This window comes from Diabrotica virgifera, chromosome 1 (genome assembly GCF_917563875.1).
Source record: "Diabrotica virgifera virgifera chromosome 1, PGI_DIABVI_V3a".
Classification (NCBI taxonomy): Eukaryota; Metazoa; Arthropoda; class Insecta; order Coleoptera; family Chrysomelidae; genus Diabrotica; species Diabrotica virgifera.
In genome coordinates this window covers 142,177,624-142,202,597 of record NC_065443.1, presented here as the reverse complement: position 1 = coordinate 142,202,597, position 24,974 = coordinate 142,177,624, and the positions used below count along the sequence as shown (strand labels likewise).

Genomic DNA, 24,974 nt, shown 5'->3' with positions numbered 1-24,974 from the left:
TTGCGGCTGTAATTTTGAATATTTTTTCGAGATATGTGGCAAACGTATTCGTAATATAATAAAGAATGGCGGTACAGAGCCCAATTTGAAAAATATATTAATATGTGGAAATTACTCTGTAATTAAATACAATATTAAAAAACGAGCCTGTACCGCCATTAAGAAGAACAAAAAATACACTTTCTTCAAATAAACTTTTTTATCCGATGCCTAGATTTTGTGTCATTTTGGAACTACTAAAAATTTTTATTTCATTAGGATGACCTACAAAGGTAGCTCCACACTTTCAATATCACAGCAAACAAACTTAATATGAGAATATCAATAGAAAAAAAACTAAATGTATAGTGATAGGTAAAGAGCCGCGTAAATGCAAGTTAGAAATCGACGGCAAAATTGTAAAACAAGTAATGAAATTCAATTACCTAGGAATGGAGATCACTAATGACAGGAATATAAGAACAGAAACCACAACACAAGCAACAAAAGCAGCAAGAGTAAGTAGTTGCCTCCGAGAAACCATATGGAGAAGCAAATATCTGACCACGGAAAGCAAAATAAAAGTATACAAGACAACAGTAAGACCTATCCTAACATATGCAGCGGAGACAAGGACCGATACAAGAAAGACGAAACAACAAATTAACAATATCGAAATGAAAGTATTTAGATCAATAGCGGACATATCATTAAGAATAACACAAAGCAACAGAAGTACCTATACGAAACGACGCAAAATTCAAAATATTAACAGGTGGATAAACACAAGAAAGAAAAACTGGAAAGGACATGTAAACCGAATGGAACCAGATAGATTAGCGAACATCTGTAAAAACAGCAAGCCGTATAGCACAAGACCCGTTGGAAGGCTGCCGAAAAGGTGGAAAGATAATATACAGTCAACAATAACTGAAACAGAATAAGAGGCAGACAAACAGGAGTAATCCTAGTCACACGAAGAAGAAGAAGGAAATTTGAGAAAAGAAAAATTGTTCAGTTAAATTATATGAAGAAAATAATGATGGAGATTTATGGGTAAGATCAATATTGAACTGATTTGGTTGGCGATAACAATATTACAAATACAATATGCGCACAAAGATTGCTGTGACTGGAACATGTACAATGACTTTCAGAGTGGATAATAATAACACAAGTCTGCTAGGAGGTTTCACCGAGAGACGATGAAGAGAGGGACCTAGAACAAAGTGGTTCAAGTGAAGGAAAGGGACGTCCGGTAACAAGCTATGAATTTGAGACAGCTGGTGAAAAATCAAAAGGAATGTAGATGTGGCAACAAAGTTTTGGGTCTCCTTAGTTTTTACCGTTCTTAGTGTGTCAGTCTTAGTCACCACTTTATCTTTATTTAATATTTTCTCTTCTTCTTCTCGTTGTCCTTATGCCCTATAATAGCGTAGGACTTTGGTATCACCTATCCATCTTTTACCCATTTCTTCCACTCCTTCCGGTCTCCTGCCATTTCCTTCATGTGTTGCACTGTTTTCCCTCTCTTTGTCCCGATTTCCTCGATTTGCTCCATCCACCCCTTTCTAGGTCTGCCCCTTCTTCTTTTCCCCTGTCTTTTGGCATCTGTCACCTTCTTTACTAGTCTGTTCCAGTTCATCCTAGTTATATGTCCAAACCAATTCAGTTTTTTTTTTCAATTTTTTTCTCAATTAGTTCCTGGCTTAGCACGTTTCTGATGTTTTCGTTCCTTTCCCTGTCCACCTTCGTCTTTCCAGCTATTTTTCTCAGCTGCTTCATTTCTGCTGCATTTATGGCACTTTCACATCTTTTATTTGTGACCCATGTCCCGCTTGCATATAGAAGAGTTGGTACTGTGATTGTATTATATACATGTATTTTTGTTTCTTGGCTGATTTCCCTTTTTCCCAGTATCGTATTATTAATCGCATAATATATTTTCGTAGCTTTCTTTGTCCTATTTGCAATTTCTAGGTCTAGCTTTCCGTCATTTGATATTATCGTGTCCAGGTACTCGTAGGCCGTCACCCTCTCCAATTCTTGTCCCCTACAGAACACTCGTGTTTCGCCTCCAATCTCCTGCTCCTGCTGACTATTTTCATCGTCTTGCATTTGCTGATGTTTATTTCTAATTTCATTCTCTCTATTTCCTTAGTCCATACATCAATAATTAGTCATTGCATCTTTCTCGTGTTGTCTGCTATGAGAACGACGTCGTCCGCAAACAGTAATCCTTCTATCATAACTGGTGTTAGGTGTGTGTAGCCTATTATTGTTTTTAACTGATTTGTCCTTATTTTTTACATTCTTAAATTTTAATTATTTAATATTTTGAAAACGTAAAATCAGTTCATATTATTTTACTTCTTTTTCAGTATAAATATCAGCTGGGTATCGACGGTACAGTGGCTCCATATAGAATGCCCTATCTATTGGCAGGAGGTTCCTTACTTTTTAAGCCAAAATCGAAATACTTTGAGTATTATTATCAAGATCTAGAACCTAACGTTCATTATATTCCACTTAAAGAAGACATTTCAGATCTTGTCGATAAGTTAAAATGGGCTATTGACAACGATGAAAAAGCCAAAGAGATTGCACAAAATGGCCAAGCGTTTGCAAATGACAATTTATTACCAAAAAATATTTTTTGTTATCATTTTCATCTTTTTAATGAGTTTAGTAAAATTATTACTAGCAAGATAGATATTTTAGAAGATATGGAGCCAGTAGAACAAAAGAAGGTTGAAGAGTGTGACTGCAAGAGTCAAAAAGATGAATTATAATTATGTGATATAATTTCCTATTTTTTAGAATCTCCTAGAGTAATGCTCAATATTGTAAAAAGTCACTTTATTTTTAAAAAATAAAATAATTTTATTCTGTGGAATTCATGTTAACCCGCCTGTATTCAACCTACAAAAAATGGGGATTAAATATAAATATAGAAAAAACAGAATATCTAGTCGTGAATTCTGACGCCCACTTTGAAATCCTAATTACAGAGAACACATCAATTAAACAGGTTGAAGAATTCAAATATCTGGGAGCTGTAATAAACAGAGAAGGCCTAGGCAACAAAGAAATTCAAAGGCGAGTTGAACAAAGTAGGAAGGTAGTAGGTTGCTTGAATTCCGTGTGGTGGGATAAAAATATATCCAGAACTACAAAATTAAGAATAGGGAAGACATTTGTGGAATCGGTACTCATGTATGGAAGCGAAGTCTGGACATTAACAGCAGAGTCCAGAAGAAGGATCAATGCTGTGGAAATGGACTACATACGTAGAAGCGCTGGAATCTCCCGATTGGACAGAATACGTAACGAAGAAATAAGAAGAAGGATGCAGGCACACGATACAGCGGTAGACAGGCTCGAGAGAAGAAGCCTAAAATGGTTCGGTCACTTACTTAGAATGGACGACCAACGATGGCCAAAGAAACTCCTGAAATGGAAACCCCCAGGTAGGAAGAAAAGGGGAAGACCAAGACTATCCTGGAATGACACGATAAGGAAGGCCATGGAACACCGAGATTTGGAAGAGGAAGATGCCCAGGATAGAAATAGATGGCGGTTAGGTGTGGGGATGCGGCGTCAGCCGATATGACACCCCGGATATATATATATTCTGTAACTGGGTTTCATTGCGTATAGAGATAGCAATTGCTGGATTCAACATCCGGCAATCCAGTTGGATCCAGCGCTTTTTTACATGCTGGATTGACGTAAAAACTCAAGATTATTTGCGTTTTTGTTTGCCATTTTCTCTTTAAAAAATCCGATTTGCCGATCGATGTCAGTTAACGAACTGCAGCCCAGATGTCACACATTCCCAAAGTAGTGCAATGTATGAGAAATAGTAATATTAGCACATAATGTAGAGCTAAAAAGATGTTAAAATTGCAGGAAAGAACAATTAATGGAACAGTGGTCTATATCTGCTCCTATTTGTATTACAGTAGACTCCCTCTATAAAAAGAACTGAAATGGCAGACAAATTACCTCGTTATATCAGACAACAATAATATTGTACATACCACCACCACTGAAATGTTTTGATGCCTCTTATGTAGTTTATTCATCGTAAATTGTAAAGTTCCTACAATATTCAATATCGGTCGATAGATAAACAAGAAGGAAGAAGTTTATTACCGGCGGTGGAATTTATTACAGCACTGGTCTCAATAAGGACACAGATGTTGGGCATTCCTGTCTACAGGCAGTTATGGTATTTATTTATGACCATCACCACGTTAAAAACAGGTAAAGAAACATATTCTTCAATTTCATTTTTCCTCCAAATTATAATAACCAAATATGCCTCGTTATACAGGGTGTCCCAAAAAGATTGGTCATAAATTATACCACAGATTCTGGGGTCAAAAATAGATTGATTGAACCTCACTTACCTATATACAATAGTGCACACAAAAAAAGTTACAGCCCTTTGAAGTTACAAAATGAAAATCGATTTTTTTTCATATATCGAAAACTCTCAGAGATTTTTTATTAAAAATGGACATGTGGCATTTTTATGGCAGCAACATCTTAAAAAAAAATTAAAGTGAAATTTGTGCACCCCATAAAAATTTTATGGGGTTTTGTTCCCTTAAACCCCCCCAAACTTTTGTGTACGTTCCAATTGAATTATTATTGTGGCACCATTAGTTAAACACAATGTTTCTAAAACTTTTTTGCCTCTTAGTACTTTTTCGATAAGTCAGTGTTTATCGAGAAATTTTAAATATTTGTCGAATCCACCACATATTTGTATATGGTTAAGTACGGTTATAGAGACCTGTTGATAATCTGAAAATTTATTTATAATTTACATTTTTAGGTATATTTTGAAAAAGAAGCTACATCTCGATAAAAGGTGACTTATAAAAAAAGACTAAGAGGCAAAAGTCTTAAAAACAGTGTTTAACTAATGGTACCACCATAATACAGTAGAACCCCGTAAATCCGAACCCCGCGAATCCAAACTTTCAGCAAATCCGAACCAACGGAAAGTGAAAAAAATTTAAAAATTCAAGACAATAACTTAAAAACATGTTTATTATACAGAGTAAAGCCAGAAAATTGGACAATGTAGGATTACTAGGACTTTGACATTTAAAATTTCTTAAAAATAAATATTATACCTTAATTGCCTTACCAAATTATACCAAACTTACCTTGGTTCTCTCATAGTCAACTTGAGTCCAAAAATATTGTCCACACTCTTGCGAGAACGTTTGGCTACTCAAAATCACAATGAAAGCTTTGAACTACAGTTAAGGCTAACTTTCGGTTAATCCGAACTTTTCGGAATCCGAACAGGCTGTCCCCCCAATTAGTTCGGATTTGCGGGGTTCTACTGTAGTTTAATTGGAACGTACACAAACATTTGGGGGGTTTAAAGGAACAAAACCCCCATACAATTTTTACGTAAATATATTGAAAAAGAAGCCGCATCTCGATAAAAACTGGCTTATCGAAAAAATACTGGGAGGCAAAAAAAGTTTTAAAAACGTTGTGTTTAACTAATGGTACCACAATAATGAATTAACTGGAACGTACACAAAAGTTTGGGGGGGTTTAAGGGAACAAAATCCCTATAAATTTTTTATGGGGTGGACAAATTTCACTATAATTTTGTTTTAAGATGTTCCTGCCATAAGAATGATACATGTCCATTTTCAATAAAAAATCTCTAATAGTTTTCGATATATTGAAAACAATTGATTTTCATTTTGCAAATTCAAAGGGCTGTAACTTTTTTTATGAGCACATTTGTACTAAGGTAAATTAGGTTCAATTGAACTATTTTTGACCCCATAATGTGTGGTATAATTTATGACCAATCTTTTCGGGAAACCCTGTATAGAGGTGTTACAGTTCAATGGGAATTTCATGGGACATCTAGTGTACCTCGCTATAAGCGGAACCTCGTAATACCTGTGCTTGTTATAGAGAGATTCTACTGTATATGTAAAGATTATCATTCTGCTAAACACAGTACTAAATATTCTGAATTTAATAGGTAAATATTATTAAGAAAACTTTAATGCCTGCAGTTCACTATCGGCCATGATGGCTGATCATGTGATTGTCTTTGATCGGCACAATCATTGTGCAAGTGTCCATCAGTCATCCAACACATCAACTTATTCTTTATTACTCAGTGATTCCCTTTGAAGCGTCTCAAAACCTGACAATTCAGAGATCATAGACAGTCATGGGCCCTATTTTCAAGTATGCCCTCTACACAATCAGTTGTCTGTAATAACTGATTATGTAGAGGGTCCATAAGATTTTCCAAAGATAAAGAGTTCCAATCAACTAACCTCTAATTCCATTGACAAAAAATTAAAAAAATAAAACATTAATTTCTTAAAGGAAGTTTATTAACTAATTTTCAGTTAAAATAATGTCTTATGAAATATATCTAAAGAATAAGTTTTAAGTACACTTTGGTGGACCAGCATTTAGGTATAGACATTATATAATGCAAACTAGCTTTCCACACATAGTTTCAAACAGTATATTTTATAAATCGTATAAACATGTTAAAGGTGGAAAACATGAAAGACATTCTTTCATGCATAAAAGGTTTAGAGTACACTAAACATATTTTATGTAAACAAATAAAGTCCTCAACTTTTTTAAATCATTTAAAAATTTTTACTGTATCCAGCTTTGTCCACATTAACTAAAATTAATTCCAATTCGTGCAGAAGCTCCCTTTTCACAGCATCTGGTACCATAGACCTTGCTTTTGGTGTAATTTGAGTTATTAATTCATCTACAGTAGGGGGGTGTTTTTCACCATTTTCCAAAATTGCCTTACGACAAGCTAACTTCACCTGATCTCTCCAGCCACTTTCAATAAGCCTAGTCTGAACTAATTCCGTTACTCTAAAAAAGGTGTTTCATGCATATTACTTTTTCTATAAACTTAAGGATAACATACCTTTCTAGACCATGATTAATATCCAAATGCAAACTAACTTTTGAATCATAATCTTGAGGCATCTTAGATTAAAATAAGATCAATTAATGTAAATGCTATAATTGGTTGTTTTGTTGCTAGACAGTTATTTTTTGGTTTTTTAAAAATTAAAATATAAATTTAAAATGTAAAGACAAAATCGCAACAGGAATCTAACGAAACGTTGACTGTTGAATTAAAAAATTATTGTTGTTAAGTTAAAGTTAAATTACCAGAATATTTTTTATTTATTTGATGCCGACGCCTCTGACTTCAGTTTTCAGTTTCTTCTTCTGCATTCCAAAGAACAAAACACCTACTCACCGTACTAACTATAACAGTCACCGAAATTTTGGATTGGGGTTGGAGTAACTGAAAAGAACAGTTCGATTTCTCCCACGTGCTAGAATGTGAAATGTCAAAGTTAACCTAAATTTATAAACAAATGGAATGGAATCGAAGAATGTAAAATAATTTTAATACAAGATGCAAGTCTCAGATCCCAATAACATTAAAATATATAATTTAAGTGCTGGAAAATCATTACCAGAGGTAAGTACAGTTAATTTGTGACATCAATAATTTTTTAATACTCAAGTTTTTAGTGGTTATCTGAAAGAAAAAGAAGGGCTTTACTAAAGAAAAATGTTGATATTAGAAGACGGATTGAACTTATTCAAGATTTTGATATGCCAGGACTTAGTTCGGCAGTACGAGTATCTAAAGATGGACAGTATATATTGGCAACTGGTATATATAAACCAAGAATAAAATGTTTTGATGTGAATAATTTATCCTTAAAATTTGAAAGATGTTTTGATGCAGAAGCTGTTACTTTTCAAATTCTTAGCGATGACTATAGCAAGGTACTTACTCTAAGATAAATTATATTGTAGAAGCAGTATTTGTTCGCTTTGTGAAGTATATGTACAGCTGGGGTCACTGAATAGTTTACATGTTTACACCTTTATACCTTTATGATGATTTACTTTTCGGTTTATTTATTTACCTTTTAATTAATGTCACTTTGTTTATCACATTTGGTGATCATGACACAATGGTTTCATCGGGGGTACCGATGACAAAAGAGTGTCGTTAGTAGAACTGCGTTACTAAATGAACGATTTAAGTATGTGGTACCAGCCGAGTGGCGCTTGTTCAAGATGGGCACAGAACGTGTTAAAAAAGGCAAAAATTCAAAAAATCGGCTACTAGATAATAAGGGTGTAAACTATTCACTGGGCACAGCTCTACCTCTTTTTTATCATTCAATATTCTAATAGATCATTGATCAGTGTATACATTAGTGATGTAACGAATATTCGCATCCGCGAGTATTTGCAGGTTTTTGCATATTTGCATTTGCATCCACATTCGCGAAATTTGTGCGAATGTTTTGCGAATATGAAAACCAGAAAAAAAAATAATTTTAAGATAATATTAGGTTAATAAAATTAAAATCTATTCACTTCTCATCTTTTTTTATTAAGAAAAGGTAACTTAACCTCAAACATGCAGCTACTCTCAAATGGAAATATGCAGGACATAACAGAAGACAAAGAGACGGAAGATGGATTGAAACGATAACTCACTGGAGACCTTGGGACTACAACAGAGGAAGGGGCAGACCACAGACGAGATGGTCGGATGACCTAAAAAGATACGCAGGGACCAGATCGACAGCATTAGCACTGAATCGAGAAGAGTGGAAAAATTAGTGACAAATGAAGGACAATAGATAGATAGAACTTAATCTTGTATAATCACATTATCAGCCTTCACTTTTTTTTATTATTTGGTTTTATGTAATACAGCTTAAGATTCAGATTGATGTACACTAAATATCAATTAACTTTTCATTATAAATTTAGGAAACATTACAAAAATAGAAATAAATTAAAAAAAACTGAATATTCGCATTCGCATCCGCATTCGCAAATGTCGGTAGCAGATATTCGCATTCGTATTCGCGTATGTTCAAAAAAGACATTTGTTACATCACTAGTATACATATTCGCGGTGTGCAAGTACTCGGAAGGGATACGCGAAACGATCGTGCGCGAATAGCGGAGAAATATTGCAACTTTTTTAAATAATTCATATTATCAATTGAAATTGTCAAATTGACGTACATTTCATACCTGTTGTCATTTAAGAAGAAAAATTAGATACTGCTTCACAATATTGATATGATATGCAATTATTATATAAAGGTAAATTTAATTAATTGTATTTTGCTTGCAGTACTGCATTTTAATAACTAATTTTATTTACTACATACAATTGTTGACGATTTAATAACATAACCTAAATCTTATTTTTTCTTCTTATTATTTTTTTTGGACTATGGCCTTGACAATTATCCAGTAACCAGGACCATATGATTGGCCAATATAATTAAAAGTGCGAATAAAAGTTCAGAGCGAAGAAACCAGGTGTCGCTTTTCCGAACTTGCTCGGTCCCAATAGATCCAGTTTTGAAGAAACCAATAATTTTATCATTTTAGAATCATACAACACTTCCAGTTGTGTCCTTTTGTGTCAAGCAACTATTCGTTTACTTCTGCTACTTCAAGATTTTACTTTCATCTGTTTCACTCACCCTTGATATTTTAGTCATTGTAAAAATCTCCATAATATCAATGAATCCTTATGACTTCTTCTTTTTCTATGTGTAAATTTTTTTCTGAGCTGTCTTGCAATAAAAATTAATTGATTAATTTTTATTTATTTATGTTTCTTTGCATAATAATATATTACTTTAAACATTTCTATTCTGTTTTCCTAACTAAATCTCAAAAATCTACCATCATTTTGAAATGAATATTTCTTATCGCTTGGTATGATGTTTTTGCAAGGACCTGAAATCCTATATGGCGTCACTAGAAAAATCGAGATCCATACAGTAACCTTGTGGTCTACAGTAATATACAGGGTGTTTGTAAATAAGTATGACATTCTTTAAAGGGTAATTCTCCATGAAAAATTAATGTGGGTTTGTTTTATAAATGTATGTCTGCAAATGCTTCCTTTCCGAGAGAGTGGGTGTTGAAATTTTTATTACAAACTGATGATTTATTTGTTGCTCCAAAACAGGTTGAGATATGTAAATGAAATTTAGTGGGCAGTTATTCTACATTTTTTGACATGCAGTTACAAATTTTATATTCACCATTGGCACGCATACGATAAATGGTCTGAAATTTTTTAAAGAAAAAAAAAATAGTATAACCCTGAGATACCTATTTCAAATTAAAAATTATTTTTGAATTCCTTGTTTAATTTGTGACAAAAAATCTATCTTCCCTTTTTCCGAAATCGCCATTTTCATGCAAAATATAAAACATCTTAAAGCTTACAAAGTATTTGAAATAAGTTTCTATACATTCATATGAAAACTTAATTTTTGTAAGATGTTTTTTTTTGCATGAAAACTGAGTGTGGTAGAAAAAAAGAGAAGATAGATTTTTGTCACAAATTGAATAAGAAATTCAAAAATAATTTTTTTTGAAAAGATATGGTAAAAGAAGGAAAGGAAGGCCAAGGAAGAGATGGATCGATCAGATTATAGAAATTGGACAGGAAAAAGGAAAAACACATCAACAAATGAAAGAGTTAGCAAAGGACCGCAAGAAATGGAAGAGATGGATAGAAGATGAATAAAACCTCCGACGCCCCTGGGGGGCATAAGGAGTTTCGAGAAAGAAGAAGAAGAAGAAAAATAATTTTTACTTTGAAATGCATTGTCTCAGTGGATTACTATTCTTTTCTTTAACCCATTCGCTACCAATCACGCACCAGCACGTGATATGGTTACTTCAGTCAGGTGCCATTCACGCACCAACTAGTGATACAGTTACTTCAGTCAGGTGCCATTCAACACAATGGCTCCTAGGTGAGTTCCATCCTCTTCAATAGGCAGCGAGTGTGTTCAGTGCGAAATTCAGACCATTACCTGTATGCATACCAATGGTTGCACCAAAATTCTTAGATGTATGTCAAAAAATGCGTAATAACTACCTCTTAAAACCCACCAAATTTCATTTGCATATGTTAACCGGTTTTAGAGTAATAGACAAATAGTCAGTTTGTAATAAAAAGTTCAACAACCCATATCTTGGAAAGGAATCATGTGTGGACATACTTTTATAAAGCAAACTTTCATTAATTTTTCATGTAGAATCCCTTAAAGTTTGTCATACTTATTTACAAACACCTTGTATACATACATACTTAGCTGTTCTCTTATACCTTACATTGTTGAGGTAAGTGGAGAAATAATGCTTTTGAAATCAGAAATGTCTCCATGCCTTTCGGTCAGTAGCTAGTCTCTCTTCCTCTCTCCACCCAATATATTAAAAAATATATTTCTTTTTGCCTTTCCAATATCTTCACTTCAGTTCCATATTCTTGCTGGCCTGTCTCTTCTACCATCACTCATTCTCTCCATAATATATGTTTTACATCATCATAAAACAGCGCCCCACTGTGTTGTGTTTGTTTTAAGTTTTGTTTAGACTGGTACATCAGATATCGACGCTCATGATAATAATTATTGTGTTGCCAACGTCAGTGGGAATAGTTTTAAGAATTTTTAATCATTAATTTAGTTAGTATTGTTCTGTACTCTAAGCTGTAAACTTCTTAATAAACATTTCCTTCAAAGTTTTGTCATTTTAATTCTCCAACGAACACACATCATTTTATACAGAGAAAAGTTATATCGAAACCACGATAACTGTTTTATTTCAAGTCTAAGGTCATTCTGATACAGCACCTTTCACTTATTTCTTTATTTCTTATACGATCTACTGATCGCCCCAGTTACCTCTTTTATTAGATGTATTATACATTTCGTTTTTCTTCTTAGAAAAATGTGTTAACATACTGTTTATATTTCAGTTAATATTTCTTCAATGTGATAGATATATTGAATTCCATGCTGCTTATGGTCGTTACTACAGATTACGAATACCCAAGTTTGGAAGAGATTTGCAATACGATTTTCCCAGTTGTGATGTATTTGTGGTTGGTGCTTCTTCAGACATTTATAGATTAAATCTGGAAAGGGGTCAGTTCATGACACCATATACAAGTACTGCATCATCCATTAATAAATGCACCATTAATCCTGCACATCATCTACTTCTTTGTGGTACTCAGGAGGGAAAAGTGGAAGCTTGGGATCAGAGGACTAAAACTATGGTTGGCAGTTTGGATTGTGCTCTTACTTGTCTTAGCGAAAATAAAGAGTAAGTAGATATTAGATTTACTAAGTTAGATGTAGTTTTGATGTATTTTAGATTAAATTATGTATATGTTTTAAGTATATCCATAAATTAATTATAATCCATTTGTACCGCATATTTGTATATCCGCATAAGCATGACAATGCTCGTAGCTGGCATCCACTAGGCTATAAACGATTGAAGTCAAACCCTAAATGGGTTGTCCCTAGATCCACGTTTGTGACTTAACAATTTTTGACTTTGAGGTCAGTTATCTCAGAGATGGTTCAAGATATCAAAATTCCGTCTTCAGATTTGGATTCAAGAGACAAAACTACATACGAATCCATCGGTAGATTGGCTCCAAGTATTGCAGGGGCGGGCAACGCACGAACGAACGAACAGACTTTTCAAATTTATAAACAAACACAAAATTTTTTATTGTGATTCACTTATTTATGATTCTGTTGAAGCCCATAATTATATGCAATTAAAAAGGTGGCTCAAATGAACGTCCACAAAAAGGAAAAAGAAGTAAACTGATTGAGAGCTTAGGCATCATGACTAATAATATTAATGGATTAAATCGATTTTAATTTCTTGCTGAAGTATACTGACAAAAATATTATAATATATAATCAACAAAATAGCTAATTTAATATTTTAAAGCTAAAAATGTCAAATATATACAAATAAAATATTGTAGGTATAGCACAAGATTGTTTATAAAGAAATTCATTTTTCAGGGTCAAAAATGAAATCTGGAATAACATATCTGTCGATCCATCTGTAGTTAAAAGAAAGTGGCTGGATATTATAAACAAACAACATCAGAATCAGAATGTTTCGCAAACAATAAATTATCCTCAAATTTGGAAACAATTCCCCACTAAAAATGTGCCAAAAATTTTAATTATGGGCCTATTTATCACTACATATTTAGTTACATCATGCATAGACGAAAATGATGATGTCAGTGATATTGAAAATAGCGATAGTAATCAAGAGTTGATTACAATACATCAAAGCCATTAAAACGAGGGAAATTATATGTCGACAGCGGCCACGTATTTGAAATTTGTGAAGGTCTAACAACAAATAAAATGCTCTGTATGAAATGCCAAATTCAAGCGTCCTGTAAAATAAAAAAATCATAATGTTGCTGTTGTTGGAGAACTGTATTCTCCACCCAAATAAACTCTATTTCACCAACAACAAATTTCCGCGCCGCCTCTGTAACAACCATAAATAATAATTCCATTCTTCCAAGAATGTTAATCTCCGCCTCCAAAAACCCAAACACCCCAACGGGAAAATTTGTTAACGGTATGCAAGAGCGGGGTGCAACAGTCAGTCAACTATCAACACTCATTAAGAACGTACGCAAAAACCTCTTTTCATTTACGCTTTTTCGAAGAGAATTCTTCACGCCGCAATTAGCAAAAAGCCGGTACAAAGTGTAAATATATGTGTAGTGGCGTCTTTCACGGATAAGTTGTTAACTCAATTGTTCACATGTAAAATTCTATTTCTTGCCCTTTTCAACTTCATTACAGTCGTAGCAAAATAGAAAGTGTTTTATTTACATTAACAATTCAACAGGCCAGAATTACAGCATCTTACGGTTCATTAAAAGTTCTCCTCTTAGCTATCGAAGGCTTAGCGACACATTGAACTTACTGCAAGTGCAAAACGCTGGAAAGAGACATTGGAACTACTCCAAACTCTCCATGGAGGAATGTTGAACACCGGCGTCCCTCCATTTTGTTCCTCCGAGACCGGATTTTATTTCTAAGAGCCGAATTTCGCCCTTAGAGCCACATTTGATCCATCGACCGAACTTTTCTGGCCAAAAAACACTCAATTCAAGTTTCTATCTAATTCTATTATTTTGTTAAAAAACATTTCTGGCTAATGCCAACTCTTTCTAAAAGACATTATAAGTGTCGCGTTTTTCGGATATTCTCGTCGAATAGACAATAATTCCAAGAGACAAAGTGATTGCGTTATTTATTCTACGGACAAATAAACATTCTGTGAACAAAAACAGTGATAATAGTTTACTTCAAGAAGTGGTGTTCAAGGACTAGCTGATTCCAGGAAAAGCAGCCCACATTCAAGTACCAAGAGCCCAGGGGTGACGTACAAAATAAACTTTTCTATATATGTAAATTCAAAAAGTTAATTTTCAAAGATCTCTTGCGAAATGTTACTCTAATAAAGTTAAACACTATTTAAAGAACTTCAGGGTTGAATTTTTGGTTTAATATTGCATGCTTGTTAAAATTCAAAAATAAATAATAATTTCATTCAACAATAAACAAATTAAAGTTATTACAATGAGCAAAAAAGGTTTAAGTAAAGTATTAAACAAAAAGCATTCCATTCTAGATTCTGTTAATAGAATTCAAACGTGGCTAGAAGCAAACCATGACTCGGAAAAAGATGTTTTCTCATTCAAAACAAGAGAAGGTCGATTACAAGACCTGTTCTCTGATTACAATAACGTACAGGATGAAATTGAATTCCTGGACGATTCTCAAAAATGTGATCGTGCCATATTTGAAGAAAATTATTTTGCGGTTCTGTCAAAAATACAAAGTTCGATTAGAGCATTGGATATTACCAATACAGGGAGCGTCGCTGCCGCTAAGCAAGTGGCCGTAAAGCTCCCGGAAATAACCATATGCAAATATTCCGGGAAAATAGGGGACTTCGAAAGTTTTTTTGAGCTCTTTGACACACTGATAATACAAAATCAGTCCCTTTCTGACATCCAAAGGTTTCTTTATTTGAAAAGTTACCTACAGGGTGATTCTCTTAAGTTGGTGGATTCTTTGAAAGTCACAAATGAAAATTTTTCGATTGCTTTAGATATTCTAAAGAACCGCTATCAGAATAAGGTCACAATCATAAATTCTTACTTAACAGAAATTATAGACATTCCTACACTGAGAAACAGCTCACCGCAAGCCCTCAGAAATTTTCTAACTACCGTAACAAAAAATATGCAATTGCTAAAAAATTTGCAATTTTCAAGTACAGAGCTCATTGATATAATTTTAGTTTTCCTGCTAGAAAGCAAATTAGATTTTTCAACAAGGAGACTTTTTGAAACTGAGCGAAATCATTCAGATGTACCAAAATTGGATGTTCTTCTTAAATTTCTTGAAAAAAGGTGCATTGTTCTGGAAAGCCTGGAAAATACAAATCCTAGGCAAGCCAAAAACGTAAAAGTTTCACATCATGCATCCAGTAATAACACATCAGAGGATTCAGATAAAAATAATACGTCAAATAATTTAGTTTCTGATTTTTATTGCATTTTCTGCAAAAAGCAAGGTCATAAAATTTACAAATGTCACTTTTTCAAAAACATTCAGCATGATGACAAAATAAAATTCGTGAATTCAAAAGGTCTCTGCGTAAATTGCCTAGGTAGGCATAATTCTAAAGATTGTTCATCAAAACATGTATGTACCGTTTGTAAAAGGCGCCATAATACAAATTTGCACATTCTGGCACCAAATAATAATTCGGGTAAACATAATACTTTTTCTACGACCCATAAAAATGAAAGTCCGTCCACTTCTACAAATTCAAACAATTACGAACGCGAACATTCGTCAAATTCAAACTTTCAAGGTCCTTCGTTTCAAGGGCAAGAACCTTTTACAAATTCCTTTTCTGCCTTGTCCGTAAAAAATTTAAACATACTTCTAGCTACGGCCAAAGTAACCATTTTCGACAAAAACGGGAAACCTTTAACGGCCCGATTGTTACTCGATACGGGAAGTCAAAATAGCTTTTGTACCCAGTGTCTCGCTGATAGGCTGGGCTACAAGCCATATGACATATCTCATAAACATTTCTGGCATAGGCCAAAGTAATTCGGTTTCAAAAAAGATGGTCAACATAAAAATGCATTCTAACTATAATAAAAAGTCCTTCAAAATTTCATGTGCCATCTTAGAAAATATTACTTGCAATCTTCCACAGTTCCGCATTCTTACAAAAAAATTACCAATTCCAAGGGACGTTTTTCTCGCCGACGATTCATATCACAAACCTAGTCAGGTAGACATCTTGGTTGGGGCTGATTTGTACTACGACTTAATTCTTCCTGACATAATTCCCCTGGGCCCTAGGCTTCCAGTTTTGCAGGCTTCTCATCTGGGGTACCTAATAGCCGGCGTGATTGCTCCTCACTTGAGGGCACCTACAGTAGCAAACAATGCTTCTGGAGATGTTGCTCTACTTTCTACGTGTAGCACGGACGAGCTGCTCACGAAATTCTGGAACATGGAAGAACTTTCTCAAAAACCTATTCTGTCGGAAGCTGACGAGCTGGCCGAACAAATATTTCAAACTACAACAAAGATCCTTGAAAATGGACGCTTTGAAGTAGATATTCCATTAAAAAGTGCACAAGAACACCAATTACTGGGTGATTCATTTTCTATAGCCAAACGGCGTTTTCTTTCACTCGAAAATAAATTCCAAAAAGATAAAAAATTATTTTTCGAGTACAAAAATTTCATTGACACATATATTTCTTTAGGGCATGCTGAATATGTACCTCTTTCGTTCGTAAATGAAAATTCGGACAAAAAATATTTTATTCCACATTTATGTGTCATCAACGAACAAAATAAAAGTACAACTTTGCGTGTCGTCATGGACGCTAGTTGTAAAAGCTCTACAGGAAAAAGTCTGAACGACATTTCATTAAAAGGGTATCAGGTTCAACCCGATTTATTCGACATTCTGGTTCGTTTCAGGCAATACAAATTCATATTTTCCTGTGACATTCAAAAAATGTTTCGACAGACGTGGATCAACAAAGATCAACGCTTTCTACAAAATATTCTATGGAGGGACGATACCCACGATTCTATAAAATGTATTCAATTAAATACTATCACATACGGGACGAATAGCGCCCCGTTTCTTGCGACGAGAGTCTTGCAAGAAATTTCAAATAAAAATAAAGTTCAATTCCCATTGGCCTCGCATTTTCTCGAAAACCAATTCTACGTAGATGATGGTTTATGTGGGTCAAATAATATTCAAGAATTGCTCGAAATACTTCAGCAATTAAATTCTGTTCTAAACCGCCATGGGTTTACTTTACATAAATTCCATTCAAATTCATCCATATTCCTACAACAAATCAACCCAGAACATTCAAAAAATACTACTCAGGAATATGACCTAAATTTCGATTCCACTTCCAGTAAGGTTCTAGGCCTAAAATGGGACCCTGCGGAAGACCAAATAACAATTTCCGTCCCCGAAAATAATTTCTGCCCACCAATAACAAAAAGAAAAATCCTATCTGCGTTAGCGCAATGTTTCGACCCTCTGGGACTCATCAATCCGTTTATTGTTAAAGGCAAAATGCTTATGCAGAAACTATATCTGCAAAAAATTCACTGGGACACAGAAATTTCGGACAAAACTATTCTAAACGATTGGAACAACTTTCTACAGGACTTGTCACAATTAAAACAATTAAAAATTCCTCGTTTCTATTTTTCTGAAAAAATAATTCTGAAGGTTGAGCTTCATGGATTTGCAGACAGCAGCATGGCAGCTTATGGCGCATGCGTATACCTAAGAACTTTCTACTCAGATGAGACCATCTCTTGTGCATTAGTTTCTTCCAAATCAAGGATAACTCCGTTAAAGACGGTAACACTTCCTAGGCTTGAGCTGTGCGCAATGGTTCTTCTTTCAAAACTTGTTGCAAAAATAATTTCTATCTTTGAAAATCAATCTATAAAATTTCATTCAGTCAGCCTCTGGTCAGACTCCCAAGTAGCTCTGTCGTGGTGTAAAAGTCATCCAAGTTGGTGGTCGGTTTTCGTGGCTCACCGGGTAGCTCTTGTCCAAGAGTTGACTCAAAACTTTACATGGCTTCACATAAAGTCTGCGCAAAATGCCGCAGACCTTCTTTCTCGAGGTATGTCTGGTTCTGAAATTCTCAATAGCGACTTCTGGTGGCAAGGTCCCAAATGCTTGCGAGATAAAAATTTCAATGTTTCAAATCTAGTAAATGACAGAGTTCTCGAAAACCTACCCGAGGAAAGAAAAATAAGCCTCGTGGTAAATTCTAATGTGGAAAATTTCTGGATAAAAATTTTCTCACGTTTCTCAAATATTTCACGCTTAAAACGTACAGTAGCGTACGTATTTCGTTTTATTTCTAATTGTAAAAAACAAAAAATTTCTGAACCTCTTTCTGTTGCGGAGTTAAATTATGCAATGGATTTCATCATCAAGAAAATACAGGGTGATGCATTTTCAAAAGAAATTTCGGCGCTTAAAAATAACAAATTTATTTCGAATAAAAACTTCATGTCACTAAAACCATTTTTAGATTCTTCTAATTTTCTCAGAGTTGGAGGCAGACTTACGAACTGTCCCGACATAGACTATTTGCAAAAACATCCGATACTGCTCCCCTCCAATAATCCTATCGTCAATCTTATCATCAAAAATGAACATCTCAGATTGGGACATGCTGGTGCGCAAACAGTTCTCTCAAATCTTCGTTTGAAATTCTGGGCTCTCAATGGTCTAAAGGAAGCAAAACGAATCATTCGCAACTGTACCACATGTTTCCGATTTTCGTGTGCTCCTGCACAACAGCTTATGGGTAATTTACCTGAAGATAGGTTGTCCATTACAACAAGACCCTTTCAAAAAGTGGGTGTAGATTATGGTGGACCCTTTCTGTTAAAATCTTCTTCACTCCGAAAAGCGCCAAAAATCAAGGCATACATAGCCATTTTCGTGTGCATGGTGACCAAAGCTGTGCACATTGAGGTTGTTTCTGATCTAACAACTTCTTCCTTTCTATTAACACTTAAGAGGTTCATTTCCCGACGTGGTAACCTAACTGTCATTTACAGTGACAATGCCACATGTTTTTCTGGTGCAAGAAACCAACTCTATGACTTACACAAATTTTTTCAAAATAAGTCTAATTCTCAAACCATTATGGAATACCTTTCTGAATATCAAACCTCGTGGAAGTTTATCCCCCCTAGATCTCCTCATTGGGCTGGGCTCAGGGAAGCTTCAGTAAAAAGCGCAAAATATCATATGCGTAGGCTAATAGGCTGTTCTTCTTTCACTTTCGAACAGTTTTACACTGTCATGGTTCAAATTGAAGCTGTGATGAATTCAAGGCCTATCTGTTCCATGTCCAGCGACCCTTCAGATTACACCTTTCTCAGTCCTGGGCATTTTATAATTGGCTCCAGCCTGTCAGCGCATCCTGAGCAAAACTTACAAAAAATTCCGGAAAATAAACTATCCATGTTTCAGCAAATTGCAAAAATACAACAAAGTTTCTGGAAAAAGTGGTCTGTTGATTACTTGAACCGGTTACAAAATTCTCCAAAATGGTCCCGACCAAGGGAAAACGTAAAAGTCAATGACTTAGTTCTTCTGAGAGAGGATAATGTACCTCCTCTAAAATGGCCTTTAGCACGGGTAGTTGATACAATGCCCGGGCAAGATGGCAAAGTCAGAGTGGTCAAGTTGAAGACCATCGATGGTCAATTCACAAGGGCAATCTCTAAAATTTCGGTTCTCCCTAATCAAGGTAAAGAAGAGTAGGTTAGACCACAAGGCTCTAACGCCGGGGGGAATGTTGGAGAACTGTATTCTCCACCCAAATAAACTCTATTTCACCAACAACAAATTTCCGCGCCGCCTCTGTAACAACCATAAATAATAATTCCATTCTTCCAAGAATGTTAATCTCCGCCTCCAAAAACCCAAACACCCCAACGGGAAAATTTGTTAACGGTATGCAAGAGCGGGGTGCAACAGTCAGTCAACTATCAACACTCATTAAGAACGTACGCAAAAACCTCTTTTCATTTACGCTTTTTCGAAGAGAATTCTTCACGCCGCAATTAGCAAAAAGCCGGTACAAAGTGTAAATATATGTGTAGTGGCGTCTTTCACGGATAAGTTGTTAACTCAATTGTTCACATGTAAAATTCTATTTCTTGCCCTTTTCAACTTCATTACAGTCGTAGCAAAATAGAAAGTGTTTTATTTACATTAACAATTCAACAGGCCAGAATTACAGCATCTTACGGTTCATTAAAAGTTCTCCTCTTAGCTATCGAAGGCTTAGCGACACATTGAACTTACTGCAAGTGCAAAACGCTGGAAAGAGACATTGGAACTACTCCAAACTCTCCATGGAGGAATGTTGAACACCGGCGTCCCTCCAGCTGTAATGATTGATTTTTTAAATGCTCGGGTGAACCATCGCAAATATTATTGTAAAGTGTCGCTGTACTTTTATATATTTTATTAAATTTTCTGGACCATAGAAATGACGATAGTGGCTCTTGCACTAGCAAATCGTGTAGTTGGAATCATGATCTGAAAAGAAAAGAGCCATATAACTAGACGAACAGCAATATAAAAGTAAAAGTAATACCATTACACTCAAATCGTATGATTCTGGAAGTAGTTTGGCGAAACCGGTGGACAAGCAAAAAATGAACTACTCTCTGACTTACAATTGATAAATACTTTTGTTACGAACGCAGTATGAAGGTTGCCAGCTTGGTATACTTAGCAAAAGCTATTTGAAAACATTAGTTTATATATTAAATATTAATGTGTGCAATGAAAACCTTTTAGTGCAACGTCAGGGCTTCATTGCAATAATGATAAATGTTGGCAATATCACAAAATATTAATTACAGCTCGAAAATCAAGCAATTAAAGACTGATAAAACAAAATACTAAATTTTCTAACATGGTTAACTCTCATTTGTGGTCTCATGAGAATTATAATCACTGACGCTGTACACTACGGCCAATCAAATGAAGAAATTGTTTGTAAAAAGGACGAAAAAAAAATCGAAAAAATTTGGCGATAAAGTTATGAGTAGTGGCATATAGGTGAATTCGAGACATCCTGGGTCAGGCGCATGTCTAGACGGTTTAATTACGGATATTTTGAAGAATACAACGGTTCTGTTAGAAATCAAATGTGCTAAAAATTTTGGAAAATTACAAGCCAACCAATTTACATCTTCATAACAGCAGCATAATTTGTTTTATTGCATGCTAGCGAGAATAACTTCGATGAAATTGAAACAAAGCCATGCATGTTACTACCAAATACAAACTCAAATCGTCGTCTTAGTACTATAACTTGATAACTCCAAAATTAACGTTTTTGAGATAACTACACTGGGGTGCAAAATTAACCGGACTCCTTAAAAACTGGTCATTTTTGATGTCTCAAATTTCCTGAAACTGTTGTCCGATTTAAGCGACATTTTTAATATATTATAGCCTTATTCTTTAACAGTGTGGCTGTAATAGTATTGTTGCTAAACAGTTAAATTTTCAATGTATACCGGGTGTACCAATCAAACTGTGTTTTTTTTCTCAAAGTTCGCATCACCCTGTGGAATATTATAGCATTTATAAAATATTGAAATTAAAATCCAACTATAGCCTCATGTTTTCTTTTAACAATTTGTTTTTTGATTCATTCGTTTATGTTGGATAATAAAAAAGTTAGGTACTTTAACAACTAGCCATGTTTTTCATCAATGTAGGGTGTTTTTAAATAAGTATGGCAAATTTTAAAACCCGTGTTGAGCTGCCCCCCCCCCCCCACTTGCAAAAATCAAAAAACAAATAGCCCTGATTTATGAGCTATTTATGAGCTCTCATATTCCGCAAACTAAAAATTTTGAGCTCGTTCCACTGAGCAGGAATTTGATACTGTAGTGGGGGGGTGGGCTGAGTCAGCCCCCCCCCCCCACTACTTAAAAATAGGAATATTGAATCGGTTTTTGCGGCAGAATTACGAGCTATTTATGAGCTCTTGAAATTATATAGTTTCGATTTTTGAGCTCATCCCCTTCACCCCCAAACAACCCTTTAATTGATTTAACTTAAGAGAAAAATGCTGAGAAAACTTAAAATATATCGTATTGCGGATATAATTCCTATAGCCTATATACTCTAAGAATAAACTATTAAATCACGTGCATTTCGATTATTGAGCTACAACCCCTTTGCAAGAAAACCACCCTATCTTCCCGGCTTAAGAGAAAGTTGTACTTAAAATGCATTAAACTAATTATTTGGCTACTACATATCATTGAATAATTTATAAGCTTCCAAATTACGCGCATTTAGGTCAGTAAATTGCAAATTATTTTGTATAGTGCAGTCACTGAAGGTAAAAATCAACGATTACCTTCAATTTCGGTGAACCTTAATCGACTTTCACGAAAATTGGTCAGTGGTTAGAGGATACGTCAAGAAACAAAGGTGACATGGTAACACCTTGCGCCTTTACCCTGAGGGTGGATACCGCCCCTTCTAGGGGGTGAAAATTATTTTTTTTTAAATAATTGCACAAATCAATAAAAGAACAAATTAAAAGCAAAATTTATTATATAATGTTAATAAAATAAGTCAATATTTTTAAGTTATTAAAGATCAAAGATTTTAATTATTCGTGAAAAAAATGCATGTTATGAAGCGGTTTTTCGTAAATCACTGAAAAACTGTAAGTTTTTACAAAAAAGTTAATAGTAGTTTAATTCGTATAGCTTATATTCTAAGAATAAACTCTTAAATCACGCGCCTTTCGATTATAGAGCTACAACCCCTTCGCAAGAAAACCATCCCATATTCCCGGCTTAAGAGAGAGTTGTACTTAAAATAATTTAAATTAATTATTTGGCGACTACATACCGTTTAATAATTTATGATCTTTCAAAATATACGCATCTCAATTATTGAATTGCCATTTTCTTTCTATAGTGCAGTCACTGAAGGTAAAAATCAACTATGACTTCCGATTTCGGTAAATCTCCATTCATTTTCACGAATTAACAATAACGACTTGGGGTTTTACCCTGGGGCATATGTCATCCCTTCTCGGGGGTGAAAATTACTTTATTAAAAATAACCCCACAAATCGAGAGAGGGACAAATTGTAAGCAAAATTTGTTGTATAATGTTATTAAAATAAATCAATACTTTTTGAGTTATTAAAGATCAAATATTTTAATTTTTGTGAAAGAAAATGCATGCTTTAAAGCGATTTTTCATAAATAACTCAAAAACTGTAAGTTTTTACAAAAAAGTGTTCATCACTAAAATTGAAGCTAATAAAAAATATAATAAATTGCTTACTTGAAAAACCCTTTAATGTTAATTTAAAGTAAGTTATTGGTAATTAAATGTATATTTTTTTCTGCGACTGTTCAAATCTAAGAATTCAAGCTTAAATAACGGGAAAGAAATTCATTTTATAACACTTAGGTACTAAATACTTGTCAAAGTACTTAGAAATACCTATCAAAAATGAGCTCCAAAAAAAGTTGATAGCCTCAAAATCCGCTCACCAATTTTCGTGAAAATGAATGGAGATTTACCGAAATCGAAGGTCATAGTTGATTTTTAGCTTCAGTGACGGCACTATAGAAAGAAAATGGCAATTCAATAATTGACATGCGTATATTTTGCGAGCTCATAAATTATTAAACGATATCTAGTCGCCAAATAATTAATTTAAATTATTTTAAGTACAACTTTCTCTTAAGCCGGGAATATGGGATGGTTTTCTTGCGAAGGGGTTGTAGCTCAATAATCAAAAGGCGCGTGATTTAAGAGTTTTTTCTTAGAATATAAGCTATACGAATTAAACTACTATTAACTTTTTTGCAAAAACTTACAGTTTTTCATTGATTTACGAAAAACCGCTTCATAACATGCATTTTTTTCACGAATAATTAAAATCTTTGATCTTTAATAACTTAAAAAGTATTGACATATTGTATTAACTTTATATAATAAATTTTACTTTTAATCTGTTCTTTTATTGATTTGTGCAGTTATTTTTAATAAAATAATTTTCACTCCCGAGAAGGGGCGGTATCCACCCTCAGGGTAAAGGCGCAAGGTGGTACCATGTCACCTTTGTTTCTTGACGTATCCTCTAACCACTGACCAATTTTCGTGAAAATCTATGAAGGTTCACCGAAATTGAAGGTAATCGTTAATTTTTACCTTCAGTGACTGCACTATACAAAATAATTTGCAATTTACTGATCTAAATGCGCGTAATTTGGAAGCTTATAAATTATTCAATGATATGTAGTCGCCAAATAATTAGTTTAATGCATTTTAAGTACAACTTTCTCCTAAGCCGGGAAGATAGGGTGGTTTTCTTGCGAAGGGGATGTAGCTCAATAATCAAAATGCACGTGATTTAATAGTTTATTCTTAGAGTATATAAGCTATACGAATTATATCCGCAATACGATATATTTTAAGTTTTCTCAGCATTTTTCTCTTAAGTTAAATCAATTAAAGGGTTGTTTTGGGGTGAAGGGGATGAGCTCAAAAATCGAACCTATATAATTTCAAGAGCTCATAAATAGCTCGTAATTCTGCCGCAAAAACCGATTCAATATTCCTATTTTTAAGTAGTGGGGGGGCTGACTCAGCCCCCCCCACTAAAGTATCAAATTCCTGCTCAGTGGAACGAGCTCAAAATTTTTAGTTTGCGGAATATGAGAGCTCATAAATAGCTCATAAATCAGGGCTATTTGTTTTTTGATTTTTGCAAGTGGGGGGGGGGAGCTCAACACGGGTAATTTTAAATGGTAATTCAGTATGACAAAATAATTACAGTTTGCTTTATAAACGGTGTGTCTGCAAATGCTTCGTTTTCGAGATAGGGGGAGTTAAAATTTTTCTTACAAACTGACGAT

General features: G+C 34.4%; 3 protein-coding genes across 3 annotated transcripts in view; 2 read left to right on the top strand and 1 right to left on the bottom strand.

Annotated features, from left to right (window-relative positions):
• Positions 1-2,870, top strand: part of LOC114326372 (protein O-glucosyltransferase 2) — a 31,793-nt gene extending 28,923 nt beyond the window's left edge. Inside the window, exon 5 of the mRNA XM_028274730.2 lies at positions 2,361-2,870. Coding sequence (XP_028130531.2) covers positions 2,361-2,771 — 411 coding nt within the window. The 3' untranslated portion in view covers positions 2,772-2,870. The remainder of the gene's footprint in view (positions 1-2,360) is intronic.
• A 3,486-nt stretch (positions 2,871-6,356) lies between these two features.
• Positions 6,357-7,249, bottom strand: LOC114326368 (enhancer of yellow 2 transcription factor). The gene is made up of 2 exons (XM_028274725.2): positions 6,941-7,249; positions 6,357-6,885 (listed from the first exon to the last, which is right to left on the bottom strand). Exons 1-2 carry the CDS (start codon positions 7,000-7,002, stop codon positions 6,642-6,644), a joined length of 306 nt encoding a protein of 101 aa, XP_028130526.1. The 5' UTR covers positions 7,003-7,249; the 3' UTR covers positions 6,357-6,641.
• A 94-nt stretch (positions 7,250-7,343) lies between these two features.
• LOC114326367 (nucleolar protein 10) overlaps positions 7,344-24,974 on the top strand; it is a 39,905-nt gene continuing 22,274 nt past the window's right edge. The window contains exons 1-3 of the mRNA XM_028274724.2: positions 7,344-7,510; positions 7,564-7,824; positions 11,861-12,210. Of these exons, the coding sequence (XP_028130525.2) occupies positions 7,445-7,510; positions 7,564-7,824; positions 11,861-12,210 (677 nt within the window). The 5' untranslated portion in view covers positions 7,344-7,444. The remainder of the gene's footprint in view (positions 7,511-7,563; positions 7,825-11,860; positions 12,211-24,974) is intronic.